General features: G+C 44.7%; 2 protein-coding genes across 2 annotated transcripts; one reads left to right on the plus strand and one right to left on the minus strand.

Annotated features, from left to right (window-relative positions):
- Positions 1 to 1,015: 1,015 nt before the first annotated feature.
- Positions 1,016 to 4,464, minus strand: alg10 (ALG10 alpha-1,2-mannosyltransferase). Its single transcript, XM_046297650.1, has 3 exons — positions 4,084 to 4,464; positions 3,534 to 3,731; positions 1,016 to 3,031 (listed from the first exon to the last, which is right to left on the minus strand). Exons 1-3 carry the CDS (start codon positions 4,246 to 4,248, stop codon positions 1,973 to 1,975), a joined length of 1,422 nt encoding a protein of 473 aa, XP_046153606.1. The 5' UTR covers positions 4,249 to 4,464; the 3' UTR covers positions 1,016 to 1,972.
- An 82-nt stretch (positions 4,465 to 4,546) lies between these two features.
- tprkb (Tp53rk binding protein) lies at positions 4,547 to 10,138 on the plus strand. The gene is made up of 4 exons (XM_046297651.1): positions 4,547 to 4,904; positions 5,015 to 5,137; positions 5,246 to 5,422; positions 9,917 to 10,138. Exons 1-4 carry the CDS (start codon positions 4,764 to 4,766, stop codon positions 9,995 to 9,997), a joined length of 522 nt encoding a protein of 173 aa, XP_046153607.1. The 5' UTR covers positions 4,547 to 4,763; the 3' UTR covers positions 9,998 to 10,138.
- Positions 10,139 to 17,056: the final 6,918 nt, after the last annotated feature.

Genomic DNA, 17,056 nt, shown 5'->3' on the forward strand with positions numbered 1-17,056 from the left:
TGCAGGAAATCACGCACAGAATGAGCAGTAGTGGTGGCATTGTCATGCTGGAGGGATTATGTCAGGATGAGCCTGCAGGAAGGGGACCACATAAGGGAGGAGAATGCCTTCCCTGTAACGCACAGCGTTGAGATTGCCTGCAATGACAACAAGCTCAGTCCAATGATGCTGTGACACACCACCCCAGACCATGACGGACCCTCAACCTCCAAATCCAAAGGCCTCAGTGTAACACTCATTCCTTCAACGATAAACGCGGATCTGACCATCACCCCTGGTGAGACAAAACCGTGACTCGTCAGTGAAGAGCACTTTTTGCCAGTCCTGTCTGGTCCAGCGACAGTGGGTTTGGGCCCATAGGCAACGCTATTGCCGGTGATGTCTGGTGAGGACCTGCCTTAAAACAGGCCTACAAGTCATCAGTCCAGCCTCTCTCAGCCTATTGCAGACAGTCTGAGCACTGATGGAGGGATTGTGCCTTCCTGGTTTAACTCGGGCAGTTGTTGCCATCCTGTGCCTGACCCGGGGGTGTGATGTTCGGATGTACCGATCCTGTGCAGGTGTTGTTACACGTGGTCGGCTACTGCGAGGACGATCAGCTGTCTGTCCTGTCTCCCTGTAGCACTGTCTTAAGTGTCTCACAGTACGGACATTGACATTTATTTCCCTGGCCACATCTGCAGTCCTTGTGCCTCCTTGCAGCATGCCTAAGGCACATTGATGTTTTCTTAACTGTGACCTTATTTTGCCTACCGTCTGTAAGCTGTTAGTGTCTTAACAACCGTTCCACAGGTGCATGTTCATTAATTGTTTAGCATGGGAAACAGTGTTTAAACCCTTTACAATGAAGATCTGTGAAGTTATTTGTATTTTTACAAATTATCTTTGAAAGACAGGGTCCTGAAAAAGGGACGTTTTTGCTGAGTTTATTCACAAACTATTAGACCACCACCGTGTGGTGAAATTGGTGTATGAAAGCATCAGGAAGCGGCAAAAATGTACTCAACAATATTAGTATGACATTAATAATTTTATTGCGTCACTTCATTTGATCATTTCAGCCCAGGGACAGCCATACAGGGACAATAAAAGATCAGCAACAGACAGGTAACGATGCAGGTAGAAAATACAGGTTAAAGTAATAAATTCTGACCAAAGAAACATTTCTGAAGCTAATGTACACACTACTTTTGAAGAATCTACATGTGTTATTAAAGACAATGATTTAATAAACTGACTTGAATAGTTAAGCTACTGGATGATATCTTCGGCCTAAAGGACAGAGAAGGATTCTGGAATTTTAGGGCAACCAAACACATTCAAGAAACACAAACAAGAACATTATTCAAGGGATCGCAGTTGGGGGCAGGATTGAGATAATCTAAAATACAGTAGAAAGACAAAAGAGGATTCTAACCCATTGTATATCACAGCTTTACTCTTCAGAATATTGCAGCAGAATGTAAACAGATGTTTGTTTACATGGTTTATGGATGCTATTTCCAGTAGAGAATAGGGAAATACAGACTAATTCATTTATTTGAATAGTCAGGGATGTTGTATGTTTCCAAAGAGAGCCACATCATTTCGTATAACTCTACCAATAGAGTTAAATTAAGATAAATCATGAATGTTCTTCATTTGCAGAATTTTTTTTTTTAACATACAGTATAATACACAGATTGCTGCTTTACAATTTGGCTTTTACATTTTTTTTTTGCCTCTTCCTCCATCCAAATTACATAATTCAATGTACACTGCTTTTCACAGTTCAAATGTACATTATAAACGTCTTGTGCTTTTCAAAGTATTCTTCACATGAAATGCATTCTCTCACATGTTGGGCCATGGTTTTTTTTCCTGAGCATGATCTCATCACAACAGGAAAAACTCCTGGCCCTACTCATTTAAAATAGAAAAAGTATAACCTATAGTTTTTCCAAATGACTGGGTTCCTCCTGTTCAGGTCAGGCTACCACATAAACCTCTGTACAGCCGGACTATTTGGCCATTGAAAAGTCTTGTTGATGAAGATGTACAGTGTGGCTGCGTTGACGACTGTATAGAACAGGAACTCCAGCACCAGTCTGGTGAGGGACGGCAGGGGCATGTGGAGGCGGTAGAGCAGGTACGGAACAATAAAGTACCTGAACTCTAGCAGCTTCTGAGGCACTGTGGCCGCCAGCAGACACACCAGGAACGCCAGGATCCAGAACAACGACCGGGATTTCAGAGTGTCCACGAAGTTCCACGCTGCAAACACGTATGCCGGGATGAGGGCAAAACGCACCGCCTCGTGCTTCTGGAAGATCCTCTTCCACACATAGAAGGGGAAGTGTCTGTTGTCAGCCAGGAGGTACTTGTGCACGAAGGTGAACTTCCACACTAGGAGCAGGCAGAGTCCTGTGATCGCTAAGTAGAGCAGTGGCTGCTTCTTGAGGGTCTGGAGGAAGCGGAGAGCTCGGTGGTAGCACAGCGACGTGGGGATGGAGAAGAAGAGGGTAAAGGAGAAGAAGTAGAAGAGCTGAGGGAAGTTGAGACAGGCCTCGTGACTGGTTCTGTCCCCGACTACAATCCCATCATTCAACACGATGAACGCGATAAAACCCACGGCAACAAGAATGTACGGCCACGCCACTAGCGTCACAGCCTTCACGTGATTGGCTGTGGTCAGGAATTCCAACAGGAAACGTATCACTCTCTTCACCCCACTTACGGAGAAAGGTATCTGACAGGGCAACTTGTCATCCTTCTTCTTCGACTGTTCCGTCCTCCAGGTTTCATCCATCTTGTTGGCCACCACCGTGGCGGCACAGAACGCCACCCAGATGATGTTTGTCTGGCGGAAGAATATGGCGAAGACGCCGAGGAGTGCCGAGGCTTTGTGACAGCCATACAGGGTCATGAGGTACGTGAAGAGGATGAAGAAAGTAGATCCGGCATCTGTGTAGTAAAGGAAGTTGAAGAAGTAGAGCACGGGGAAGGTAGACAGGGACAGGGCTGAGAGAACTCTGCGGGAGGCCGTCTTAGTCTGAAAGAGAAACCATGGTTGTTATGACTAACAAAATGAATGCAATTGAAGCTTTAAGGGCATTCAATCATTTTTTTCAAGGTCTTAATTTATACCAAAATTATTTGCGTAAGGTGAGTAAAAGTTGTACTGGAGCAAAAGCCACGTCTACATAAAAACAAAGCTAAGTACAATATATAAGCAGTTTTTATTGTTGTTGTCAAATGTAATATATTTCAACACTAACTTCCTTTTCACCCAAGTTTAAACAAATCTAAACATTGACATAGATTCAGAATTAATCCTAACAAAACATTATAACATATTGCTCAATATACCCAGCCATTATTCCGGCAACCAGTATTAGCTGACAGCACAAAACACCAACTAAACACAATTAATGAAAAATATACCACATCACAAATGCTAGTGTGCACATTGAAGCTTTCCAGAACAGGAGCTTGCCAACCATGGGGATGCTATAAATGTAATAACATGTAATACCATTAAATAACATTATTACCTTCTCTTTGAGGTGGAGCTTGCAGATGACGAGATAGAGCAAGTAAAGGATGCCACAGTTGAAGAGTAGGTTGATGAAGCGCAGCATTGCGGTAGAACACACTACCTTCCCTGTGAGGTCCACGAGCCACACCACTGGCTTGATCACGCCCACTGACGCCAGGTACAGGCCAGGAAGCGTGGTGATCATTGGGTCCCACTGGAACAACAAAGAGAAAGGAAAAAGTACCCGTTAAAGAGCCTCTACTACAGCATTTAATTTAAAAGGGTTCATGTTATTTAAACTAGACAGATGCCAAATGGTTTAGTTATATATAGGGCTATATACCACTGCAGAATTACAATGCTTTTCAGGATTCAGGCATGGTATCCACAATAATGACTAGCGAGAGTAAGCTGTCTGTGTTCATAGTCACAGATGGTTTAGAGAAGGGTTAAAAAAAATCTAGCTAGCATTCTGTCACAGTATTCCAAGGACAAGCGTTGCGTTAATCCGACAAGCAAACAATGTAACAAAATCAAGGAAATTTCATTGAAGAGCAAAATTATACCTCGTTGAACTTCCCGTAGCAGTATTTCTGAGCTTGACGGACGTGAAATATTTCGTCCATGTAAGGCTCCCTTTGCTCCCGAGTTATTTTGGAGAAAAGGAGACACGAAACCAAAAAGTTGGTGCTGCAGAGAGCAGTGAAAATGTACCCTTCGAATTTCTCCATCTTCACCTAGAAATTCCCGAACTAACGCGGAAATCAATCTAAAATTTGCTAGATATTTATATATGGTGTACGCAACATACGTTTAATTTCATGTTAACTACAGATGAAATGTATATAAAATGACAAAAAACAGATATTTTAATCTAGCTAAAAAGCGAACGGAAGAGTTACATTTTTTGACAGTTTGGTGGTCCCGTCAGTGGAAGGTAGTCCGTACAGAAACTGTTTAAAAATTCTAAGTTCCTATCAATATCATTTCACAAATTATTGAATTGCTTCTCTGTCGTACAATCGTTTTAAAAATGCGAGTATATCTACTATATTTTATTTCATAATAAGTATTGACAATTATTAGGTACAGCATAAATATTTTTAGTCGTGTAAAACCGGAACCTTTCAGATTAATTGTGTTACCTTGTTTTTGTTCCCTGTGTATAATTTTTTTTAACCACGTGAGATGGTCTAACTGAAATGTTCGAGTCTTTTTTTATCCACAAATTCCTTTTTCTTCAGTTATGTATTCAACTCAGGAATTGGAACTCTTTCCTGATCGTACTGTAACTCAGTTGCTATTCAAAGATGTCAAAAACGCTGCAGAATTGAGGAAAAATGCCATGGAAGGAAAGATTCATGGTGCCTTGATAAACCCGTCTATGGTGAGACAATGTAGCTAGCTAGCTAGAAATGTTGGTTTTGATGTAATGTATGAATGCTTGACTGAAGTTGATGTAATGATCCACAAACTGATGATTTGAAATGTTTGCAGATAGTGAACCCCTTCCAAGTGCTAGTGGCAGCAAACAAGGCAGTTCATTTACATAGTACTGGAAAAATGAAGACAAGGAGTTTATATTCCGAAATCATCTACAACCTTTCACCCACTAATAATGTAAGTAGCCTCTAACTGTATCACAAACACACACACACACATATATGTTGACACTTCTTTCAAAGTTAATATCCCATCCCAATGTCTTCGACATATATTTTCCTTTAGATTTCAGAGGCCTTCAAGAGGTTTGGGATGTCAGACTGTGACAGTGCTGTTCTCATAGTTCTCGTCCATCTCAAAGAGGAGACGCAGCACATGACTGACATCATTGCCAAGGTGGACGGACAACAGATCCCAGTTGAAGATGTCTCCATGTTGACCGACCCTGCTAAGGTCAAAAAGGTTGGTCTTGTTTTTCCTGGAGTGTTGGACACACACACACACACACACACACACACACACACACACACACACACACACACACACACACACACACACACACACACACACACACACACACACACACACACACACACACACTAATATAATATAATATATACAGTGCCTTCAGAAAGTAGTCAGACCCCTTGACTTTTTCCACATTTTGTTACGTTACAGCCTTATCCGAAAATGTTTTGCTTTTTTAAATCCTCAGCAATCTACACACAATACCCCATAATGATAAAGTGAAAACAGGTTTTTTTAAAGTCAAAAACATAAATACCTTGTTTCAGACCATTTGCTATGAGTCTCAAAATTGAGCACAGGTACACCCTGTTTCAATTGATCATCCTTGAGATCCTACAACTTGGAGTTCACCTGGGGTAAATTCAATTGATTTGACATGATTTGGAAAGGTACACACCTGTCTATATAATGTCCCACAGTGGATGTCAGAGCAAAAACCAAGCCATGAGGTCAAAAGTATTGTCCGTAGAGCTCTGAGCAGGATTGTGGCGAGGCACAAATCTGGGGATGGGTACCAAAACATTTCTGCAGCATAGAAGTTCCCAAGCACACAGTGGCCTCCAGCATTCTTAAATTGAAGAAGTTTGGAATCACAAAAACTCTTCCTAGAGCTGGCGGTCTGGCCAAACTGAGCAATCTGGGGAGAAGGACCTTGGTCAGAGAGGTGACCAAGAACCCGATGGTCACTCTGACAGAGCTCCAGAGTTCCTTTGTGGAGATGGGAGAACCTTCCAGAAAGACAATCATTTCTGCAGCACTCCACCAATCAGGCCTTTATGGTAGAGTGGCCAGACGGAAGCCATTCCTCAGTAAAAAGCATGAGACAGCCCACTTGGAGTTTGTCAAAAGACACCTATCTTTTGGCAAGATTCTCTGTCTAATGAAACCAACATTGAACTCTTTGGCATGGAGGAAACATGGCACCATCCCTACGGTGAAGCATGGTTGTGGCAGCATAATGATGTGGGGATGTTTTTCAGTGGCAGGGTCCGACTAGTCAGGATCGAGGGAAAGATGAACAGAACAAAGTACAGAGAGATCCTTGATGAAATCCTGCTCCATCCATCCAGGGCAACGATCCTAAGCACACAGACAAAATAATGCAGGAGTGGCTTCGAGACAAGTCTCTGAATGTCCTTGAGTGGCCCAGCCAGAGCCCGGACTTGAACCCGATCGTACATCTCTGGACAGACCTGAAAAATAGCTGTGCAGCGACCCTCCCCATCTAACCTGACAGCTTGAGAGGATCTGCAGAGAAGCATGGGAGAAACTCCCCAAATACAGGAGTGCCAAACTTGTAGCGTCATACCCAAGAAGATATGAGGCTGTAATCACTGCCAAAGTTGCAACAAAGTACTGAATAAAGGGTCTGAATACATACGTAAATGCAATATTTGTTTTTTTATTTTGAATATATTTGCAAACATTTCTGAACCTGTTTTCGCTTTATCATTGATGAGGGAAAACAACAATTGAACACATTTTAGAATACGGCTGTAACATATCAAAATGTGTAAAAAGTAAAGGGGTTTGAATATCTGTATGTATTTGGGAAAAAATGGCAGAGATTTAGCCAAATGTACATCTCTGTAAAGATGTTTTGTTATGGGCTTGTGATGTTGCAATTGCAAGTACATTTTTTCTATACCTTGTCAAAGCCTTTTTCAACTCCATTCATATGACTTATCTCACGGATACTGACAGTTTATTCTAGAAATGACTGAAATGTTTTCCAATTAGCACTTTTGGAGAGTGAAGAACTAAAGTGTCACCAACTGATTTTTAAATGCACTTTTGGGATGGAACCTTGCATAAGTACAGTTTTATCTAAGCAATACTGAAGCTCTTTTGGGAAATATAGATGTGGAGTGGCCCCTCGGTATTCTGCAGGGATGCAAACTAGTCACCTTTTGGTGACACCTTTACGCAGTTTTGAATCCAAAATAGGGGACCTACAGTGTAGATCCGATGAAAAAAGTTTGGGAGGGGGGCTTTGGATCACTACTGGCTGTAATTAAACGAGTGATGCGTGTTTCTATGCGAGTGAGTGATGCCTGTTTGGACCAATTCTGGCTGTGTCCAAGGCTCAGCCAATCATTCACATTACAACAGAATGCAGCAAGCGACTGAAGATAGAAGAGACAACCAACTTGCTAGTTACAGCATCAGCGCTCACTCTGGAAAGACAGCAGAGTGTGGAAAGGCAGTTTGCCGGTTACCGCAGCGCGTCCCCTGAACGATAACGAAGAGGTAGGTGAGAAGCCTGACAACGGAGACTGGGGTGAGAAGGTGATGAAGCTACTTCATGACCTGTAACTGAAAAACAATGGCGTTTGGAAAGTTTGAGGTAAGGGAGCAAGTGTGGTAGAACAATAATTGTTAGCATTGTATCTTGCCAGCTGGATCAAATTCTCCGCGTTAGCTAGCCAGAGAAATGTTGAGCAACATTATCCAATTTAGCTGATCAAATTGAGTTTATTGTGTGAAAATTAGCTGACTAATAAAGTCAGACAGCTAGCTAGCTAACGTTACACAATCAGATGAGCTAACGTTAGTAACCTAACCAATTCACTATAGTATTAACTGGTATATGAATCCTTGTCATTCCTCAAGTTCTTTCTGGACCCTGGCAATCTGTGTAAAATGTTAACTAGCTAACGAACTAACTACTGTCTGTGAACCAATGTTTTCTACAGTATGTGGTTAATTTTCAGAATGAGAGAATTGGATGTAAATGCAGCGTTGCTTGTTAAACAAGTGGTTTCAGGGATCAAGTGTAGCTGGAGCTGGGCCTGGCTGTCACGACTTCCGCCGAAGTCGGTCCCTCTCCTTGTTCGGGTGGCGTTTGGCGGTCGACGTCACCGTTCTTCTAGCCATCGCCGCTCCACTTTTCATTTTCCATTTGTTTTGTCTTGCTTTCCTGCACACCTGGTTTACATCTCCTCTTAATTGTGTGTATTTAGTCCTCTGTTCCCTCCATGTCTGTGTAGGGTATTGTTTATTGTCAGGTTGGTACGCTTCCGGCTGGTGTGCGCCAGGTTTTGTTTTACACCCGTGCTTTGTGGCAGCCGGTACTTTGTACTTTGTGCTGCCTTTGTGCTGCCTCACTTGTTCTTTGGGCAATTGTTTTTGTGACGCGGTTGCGTTCTGTTCAAAATATTGCCTCAGTAAAGTGCTTTGTCCACTCATCTCTGCTCTCCTGCAGCCTGTAATACAGTGCAGTGTAGCCCAAAGATATTGCTTTTGTTGTGTCGAACTTGATAGTTACACTTTTGCGTGAGTGGGGGGGTAAATGTTTTACTCGGTGACTGTTATTTTTGCACACGTAGCTTTGTGCACTTGATCAATATCTACTATAGTGGCCACTACAATAGAGCAAAAATAGCATTGTTTGTTTCATTCTATTTTGACTTTGTTTTTTCCCAAGTGCAATATTTAGGTGTGTGTGTGTGTGTGTGTGTGTGTGTGTGTGTGTGTGTGTGTGTGTGTGTGTGTGTGTGTGTGTGTGTGTGTGTGTGTGTGTGTGTGTGTGTGTGTGTGTGGTTACACACTTTCTATTATAAAGGCTGTCATGGCTAACTGCAATATTAGTGTATTGTTTTTTTAAATCAAGACTTGAGTGTCATATGCAGTAAGTCTAGGCAACAAATAACATTGGATTGCTTTCTTCACATTTTTTAGCTGTGACTTTCATTCACATTAACCACTTTTTTTACACACAGACTGATCTTGTAGATCATATTCTTTGTTGTTTAATTAGTAAAACTAATTCACTAACTTAAAATTAGTTAATTAGTTTTGCATGTTTCAGTGCAACAAAAAAAAGTGTCACTTTTTTGGGCCCTCAACAGTTGACATCCCTGATTGAGACTTGTCAATACACAAACGCTCCCTTAGATAAACGTGTCTGTTCTTTTTGCAACGATGGATCCGTTATAACAGAAGCTCATGCCTTGCTTTACTGTAGGTTACACAGCGACATTAGGAATGATCTATTAAGTCAACTGTCAAGCCAGAATAAACATTTTAACGTTTGAGATGAAAAAAGTAAATCGTGTGTTTCTATCAGGTAACGATAATGTAAATGATTGCACCAAAGCCTGCCACCTTATCCTCCAATGGAGACTTTTAGTTTTTAGGACCTAAACATCCTTTTATCTCCTGCATCTGCATACATGTATATAAATGATGTCATGTATAATAACTGATAGCAATAATGTATAGATTTTCATATATTATAAATGACTCCAAATGAAATATTGTACCATGTTTGACTGACTGCTTTTAGTGCCTCAACTCTTTGACTGGTCCACAATGTGTTTTTTTTAAATCTGTATTTTGTACTGTAAAGCTATTGTATCATTGTGGAGCGACACTTTTTAATTCATATTTCTAACTCAACATGCTCTTGTTTTTTCTTCTCTCCAGCTGTACAAAACCACACCCCAGGAGGATACGTGTCTACTGGATGCTGTTGTCTGCAGGATGGCAACCAAAGATGTCATGTAGCTCAGCAAAAAGACATGGCAGCAAATGGAACCCTTCCTGTTATGTCATTTGTTGTTGAGCGTTTCATATTGATGTTGTTGCACAATGTCATAAATCAAACGCTTTCCTCCTCGAATAGGTTATTAAACATGTTAATTTTTTCGTTTTCGTATGACTTGTTAATTTACACACCAGCCATGTTGAATCTGGTTAGAAAGTGACATACGTAGGAGTACCAACCTTAGTGGTTAGTGTCTATAGCTAGGTTCCCATCCAATTGGCTACAGATATTCATGCAAATACTCTAAAATCTGCATAAAAACTATATGCACATTTCCCCATCAGAGATGTTTTATCAAATTGACTTGTTGCGGAGAAAAGGTGTAGTGCACATAACAAATACCTTTTGCGTTTAAATTCACATGTACTCAATAAAACATGTAGATGGATTGCCATCGCATTTTCAACTCAGCTGATAGTTTTGTCACAAAAAAATTGCATTATATAGTGAATGTGCCCGCCGTTATGGCCACTCTGGCCTTGGCACTGCGCTGTAGCCTACAGTTCGCATATACAGTGCGGGTATTGTCTACATGATGAGATTTTTATGGGCAAATTAGCAAAATTATTTGTAATTATCAAATGGCAGCCAAGTATCGATGTCACCAGAATAAGACCCTGGATATTTATTGGAAAGGAGCGTCAATCTCATCACCGTGCACTTTCACCACCCTGTTAAATGAATTGATTTAGCCTGACACCTTGATCACACCGACATTGTCGTTGCCTTTTGGTACACCAGAAGTGCGTTCATGTCTGGAACGCTCCGTTTGCCTTGCAGCGTTGTGTTGAAGAGACATTTGCAGTGCATTCCATTCGAAATGAATGTACTTCTGTTGCTGTTACACCTAGATCACAACAGACAGTATGCATGCACCACACAGAACCTACTGAAACTGCCTCTGAAACGCAATGCTGCAAGGCAAACGCAGCGTTGTCGGTCTGATTGAGTGTAAACCGTGGCAGATTGCGTCGGAGGGTTGGAAAACAAAGACATCCAAATTTACTACAAAAAGAATCACATGGATTTCGAAATGCCCTCAATCAAATTCCATAATTTAATACAGGTACAATGAATACTTATTAAATAAGCAGCACTGAGACAGTAATGACACAAGTAGTCTATGCATTGGTTATTTATAGTTTTGAGATTATTTATCAAGTATGGTTTACTGTACAGTATGATGCAATGTATTTACAGTCAGTACATTTGATGAAAAACAGCTTTTCCTATTAAACCCACAAATAATCCACCCCATTGTGTAACCAACTCGCTCTTGAAATAGCCCTTTCATTCATCACATTGTTCCTGTGGGGAACAGTCCTGTCCTGAGTATCCTGTCCTCTCCCCTGGCCTGGGAACTCAGAGGAAATGGGGCTCCTTGAGTTGCAGGAGTGGGACGGGCACTGTGGTACATCATCATTAATCAATGTTCTCATGTTCATTCGTCACAGTTCAGGTTGGGGATTTATTAAATCCCCCGCTTTGTCTCACAGGGGTCTGTCAGTGTCACCACTCACTGACATTCTTTTGTTCTGCAACATGAATCGTGCTGGAAATGTTTGAAGCAGATGTAACACGTATGAATCTTTGATGATGCAGTTGTACTTGAGTTATCTCAATGGTAGCAAGGCAACTATGTTTTGTCCTGGGTCCAGACACAGCCACTGCAAGCTGTTACTGTCATGTTTTGTCATTGATTATCATGTCTTGTCCCTGTGCTTCTCTTCTATTCGTTTCCCTCTGCTGGTCTTATTAGGTTCTTTCCCTCTTTCTATCCCTCTCTCTCCCTCTCTCGCTCTCTCTCTCTATCGTTCCGTTCCTGCTCCCAGCTGTTCCTCATTCTCCTAACTACCTCATTTACTCTTTCACACCTGTCCCCTATTTTGCCCTCTGATTAGAGTCCCTATTTCTCCCTCTGTTTTCCGCTTCTGTCCTTGTCGGATCCTTGTTTGATGTTTGCTGTTCTGTGTCCTTGTTCCGCCCTGTCGTGTTTTTGCCTTCTTCAGATGCTGCGTGTGAGCAGGTGTCTATGTCAGCTACGGCCTGTGCCTTCCCGAAGCGACCTGCAGTCTGTGGTCGCGTCTCCAGTCGTTCCTCTCTACTGACGAGAGGATTTCAGTTTTCCTGTTTTGTATTTACCTAAGATAATATCCAGGATTATCGTTTTTGTTTAAGACTGGAATAAAGACTCTGTTTCTGTTAAGTCGCTTTTGGGTCCTCATTCACCAGCATAACAGAAGGATCCGACCAAGAATGGACCCAGCGACTACGGATTCTCGCAACACTGCCGTCGAGATCCAGGGAGCAATGCTCGGCAGACACGAGCAGGAATTGTCTGCTGCTCGTCATGCCGTTGAGACCCTGGCCGCTCAGGTCTCCGACCTCTCAGGACAGTTTCAGAGTCTTCGTCTCGTGCCACCAGCTACTTCCTGGTCTTCCGAGTCTCCGGAACCTAGGGTTAATAACCCACCATGTTACTCTGGGCAGCCCACTGAGTGCCGCTCCTTTCTCACCCAGTGTGATATTGTGTTCTCTCTCCAGCCCAACACATACTCGAGAGAGAGCTCGGATCGCTTACGTCATATCACTCCTTACTGGTCGGGCTCGGGACTGGGGCACAGCTATCTGGGAGGCAAGGGCTGAGTGTTCTAACGATTATCAGAACTTTAAAGAGGAGATGATACGGGTTTTTGATCGTTCAGTTTTTGGGAAGGAGGCTTCCAGGGCCCTGGCTTCCCTATGTCAAGGTGATCGATCCATAACGGATTACTCTATAGAGTTTCGCACTCTTGCTGCCTCCAGTGACTGGAACGAGCCGGCGTTGCTCGCTCGTTTTCTGGAGGGACTCCACGCTGAGGTTAAAGATGATATTCTCTCCCGGAAGGTTCCTTCCAGCGTGGACTCTTTGATTGCACTCGCCATCCGCATAGAACGACGGGTAGATCTTCGTCACCGAGCTCGTGGAAGAGAGCTCGCGTTAACGGTGTTCCCCCTCTCCGCATCTCAACCATCTCCTCCCACCGGCTCAGAGACTGAGCCCATGCAGCTGGGAGGTATTCGCATCTCGACTAAGGAGAGGGAACGGAGAATCACCAACCGCCTTTGCCTCTATTGCGGTTCTGCTGGACATTTTGTCATTTCATGTCCAGTAAAAGCCAGAGCTCATCAGTAAGCGGAGGGCTACTGGTGAGCGCTACTACTCAGGTCTCTCCATCAAGATCCTGTACTACCTTGTCGGTCCATCTACGCTGGAACGGTTCGGCTGCTTCCTGCAGTGCTTTGATAGACTCTGGGGCTGAGGGTTGTTTTATGGACGAAGCATGGGCTCGGAAACATGACATTCCTCTCAGACAGTTAGGGAAGCCCACGCCCATGTTCGCCTTAGATGGTAGTCTTCTCCCCAGTATCAGATGTGAGACACTACCTTTAACCCTCACAGTATCTGGTAACCACAGTGAGACCATTTCCTTTTTGATTTTTCGTTCACCTTTTACACCTGTTGTTTTGGGTCATCCCTGGCTAGTATGTCATAATCCTTCTATTAATTGGTCTAGTAATTCTATCCTATCCTGGAACGTTTCTTGTCATGTGAAGTGTTTAATGTCTGCTATCCCTCCTGTTTCTTCTGTCCCCTCTTCTCAGGAGGAACCTGGTGATTTGACAGGAGTGCCGGAGGAATATCATGATCTGCGCACGGTCTTCAGTCGGTCCAGAGCCAACTCCCTTCCTCCTCACCGGTCGTATGATTGTTGTATTGATCTCCTTCCGGGGACCACTCCCCCTCGGGGTAGACTATACTCTCTGTCGGCTCCCGAACGTAAGGCTCTCGAGGATTATCTGTCTGTTTCTCTCGACGCCGGTACCGTGGTGCCTTCTTCCTCTCCCGCCGGAGCGGGGTTTTTTTTGTTAAGAAGAAGGGCGGTACTCTGCGCCCCTGCGTGGATTATCGAGGGCTGAATGACATAACGGTTAAGAATCGTTATCCGCTTCCCCTTATGTCGTCAGCCTTCGAGATTCTGCAGGGAGCCAGGTTCTTTACTAAGTTGGACCTTCGTAACGCTTACCATCTCGTGCGCATCAGAGAGGGGGACGAGTGGAAAACGGCGTTTAACACTCCGTTAGGGCATTTTGAATACGGGGTTCTGCCGTTCGGTCTCGCTAATGCTCCAGCTGTCTTTCAGGCATTAGTTAATGATGTACTGAGAGACATGCTGAACATCTTTGTTTTCATTTACCTTGACGATATCCTGATTATTTCACCGTCACTCGAGATTCATGTTCAGCACGTTCGACGTGTACTCCAGCGCCTTTTAGAGAATTGTCTCTACGTGAAGGCTGAGAAGTGCGCCTTTCATGTCTCCTCTGTCACATTTCTCGGTTCTGTTATTTCCGCTGAAGGCATTCAGATGGATCCCGCTAAGGTCCAGGCTGTCAGCGATTGGCCCATTCCTAAGTCACGTGTCGAGTTGCAGCGCTTTCTCGGTTTCGCTAATTTCTATCGGCGATTCATTCGTAATTTTGGTCAAGTGGCTGCCCCTCTCACAGCTCTTACTTCTGTCAAGACGTGCTTTAAGTGGTCCGGTTCCGCCCAGGGAGCTTTTGATCTCCTCAAGAAGCGTTTTACATCCGCTCCTATCCTTGTTACTCCTGACGTCACTAAACAATTCATTGTCGAGGTTGACGCTTCAGAGGTGGGCGTGGGAGCCATTCTGTCCCAGCGCTTCCATTCGGACGATAAGGTCCATCCTTGCGCTTATTTTTCTCATCGCCTGTCGCCATCGGAATGCAACTATGATGTGGGTAACCGCGAACTGCTCGCCATCCGCTTAGCCCTAGGCGAATGGCGACAGTGGTTGGAGGGGGCGACCGTCCCTTTTGTCGTTTGGACTGACCATAAGAACCTTGAGTACATCCGTTCTGCCAAACGACTTAATGCACGTCAAGCTCGTTGGGCGTTGTTTTTCGCTCGTTTCGAGTTTGTGATTTCTTATCGCCCGGGAAATAAGAACACCAAGCCTGATGCCTTATCCCGTCTCTTTAGTTCTTCTGTGGCTTCTACCGACCCGAGGGGATTCTCCCTGAAGGGCGTGTTGTCGGGTTGACTGTCTGGGGAATTGAGAGACAGGTAAAGCAAGCACTCACTCACACTGCGTCGCCGCGCGCTTGTCCTAGTAACCTTCTTTTCGTTCCTGTCTCTACTCGTCTGGCTGTTCTTCAGTGGGCTCACTCTGCCAAGTTAGCTGGCCACCCCGGCGTTCGGGGTACGCTTGCTTCTATTCGCCAGCGGTTTTGGTGGCCTACTCAGGAGCGTGACACGCGCCGTTTCGTGGCTGCTTGTTCGGACTGCGCGCAGACTAAGTCAGGTAACTCTCCTCCTGCCGGTCGTCTCAGACCGCTTCCCATTCCTTCTCGACCATGGTCTCACATCGCCTTAGACTTTATTACCGGTCTGCCTTCGTCTGCGGGGAAGACTGTGATTCTTACGGTTGTCGATAGGTTCTCTAAGGCGGCACATTTCATTCCCCTCGCTAAGCTTCCTTCCGCTAAGGAGACGGCACAAATCATCATTGAGAATGTGTTCAGAATTCATGGCCTCCCGTTAGACGCCGTTTCAGACAGAGGCCCGCAATTCACGTCACAGTTTTGGAGGGAGTTCTGTCGTTTGATTGGTGCTTCCGTCAGTCTCTCTTCCGGTTTTCATCCCCAGTCTAACGGTCAAGCAGAAAGGGCCAATCAGACGATTGGTCGCATCTTACGCAGTCTTTCTTTTCGAAACCCTGCGTCTTGGGCAGAACAGCTCCCCTGGGCAGAATACGCTCACAACTCGCTTCCTTCGTCTGCTACCGGGCTATCTCCGTTTCAGAGTAGTCTTGGGTACCAGCCTCCTCTGTTCTCGTCCCAGCTTGCCGAGTCCAGCGTTCCCTCCGCTCAGGCTTTTGTCCAACGTTGTGAGCGCACCTGGAGGAGGGTCAGGTCTGCACTTTGCCGTTACAGGGCGCAGACTGTGAGAGCCGCCAATAAACGTAGGATTAAGAGTCCTAGGTATTGTCGCGGTCAGAGAGTGTGGCTTTCCACTCGTAACCTTCCCCTTACGACAGCTTCTCGCAAGTTGACTCCGCGGTTCATTGGTCCGTTCCATGTCTCTCAGGTCGTCAATCCTGTCGCAGTGCGACTGCTTCTTCCGCGACATCTTCGTCGCGTCCACCCTGTCTTCCATGTCTCCTGTGTCAAGCCTTTTCTTCGCGCCCCCGTTCGTCTTCCCTTCCCCCCCCGTCCTTGTCGAGGGCGCACCTATTTACAAGGTACGGAAGATCATGGACATGCGTTCTCGGGGACGTGGTCACCAGTACTTAGTGGATTGGGAGGGTTACGGTCCTGAGGAGAGGAGTTGGGTTCCATCTCAGGACGTGCTGGACCGTTCGTTGATTGATGATTTCCTCCGTTGCCGCCAGGGTTCCTCCTCGAGTGCGCCAGGAGGCGCTCGGTGAGTGGGGGGGTACTGTCATGTTTTGTCATTGATTATCATGTCTTGTCCCTGTGCTTCCCTTCTATTCGTTTCCCTCTGCTGGTCTTATTAGGTTCTTTCCCTCTTTCTATCCCTCTCTCTCCCTCTCTCCCTCTCTCGCTCTCTCTCTCTATCGTTCCGTTCCTGCTCCCAGCTGTTCCTCATTCTCCTAACTACCTCATTTACTCTTTCACACCTGTCCCCTATTTTGCCCTCTGATTAGAGTCCCTATTTCTCCCTCTGTTTTCCGCTTCTGTCCTTGTCGGATCCTTGTTTGATGTTTGCTGTTCTGTGTCCTTGTTCCGCCCTGTCGTGTTTTTGCCTTCTTCAGATGCTGCGTGTGAGCAGGTGTCTATGTCAGCTACGGCCTGTGCCTTCCCGAAGCGACCTGCAGTCTGTGGTCGCGTCTCCAGTCGTTCCTCTCTACTGACGAGAGGATTTCAGTGTTCCTGTTTTGTATTTACCTAAGATAATATCCAGGATTATCGTTTTTGTTTAAGACTGGAATAAA

This window comes from Oncorhynchus gorbuscha, linkage group LG14 (genome assembly GCF_021184085.1).
Source record: "Oncorhynchus gorbuscha isolate QuinsamMale2020 ecotype Even-year linkage group LG14, OgorEven_v1.0, whole genome shotgun sequence".
NCBI classification, from domain to species: Eukaryota; Metazoa; Chordata; class Actinopteri; order Salmoniformes; family Salmonidae; genus Oncorhynchus; species Oncorhynchus gorbuscha.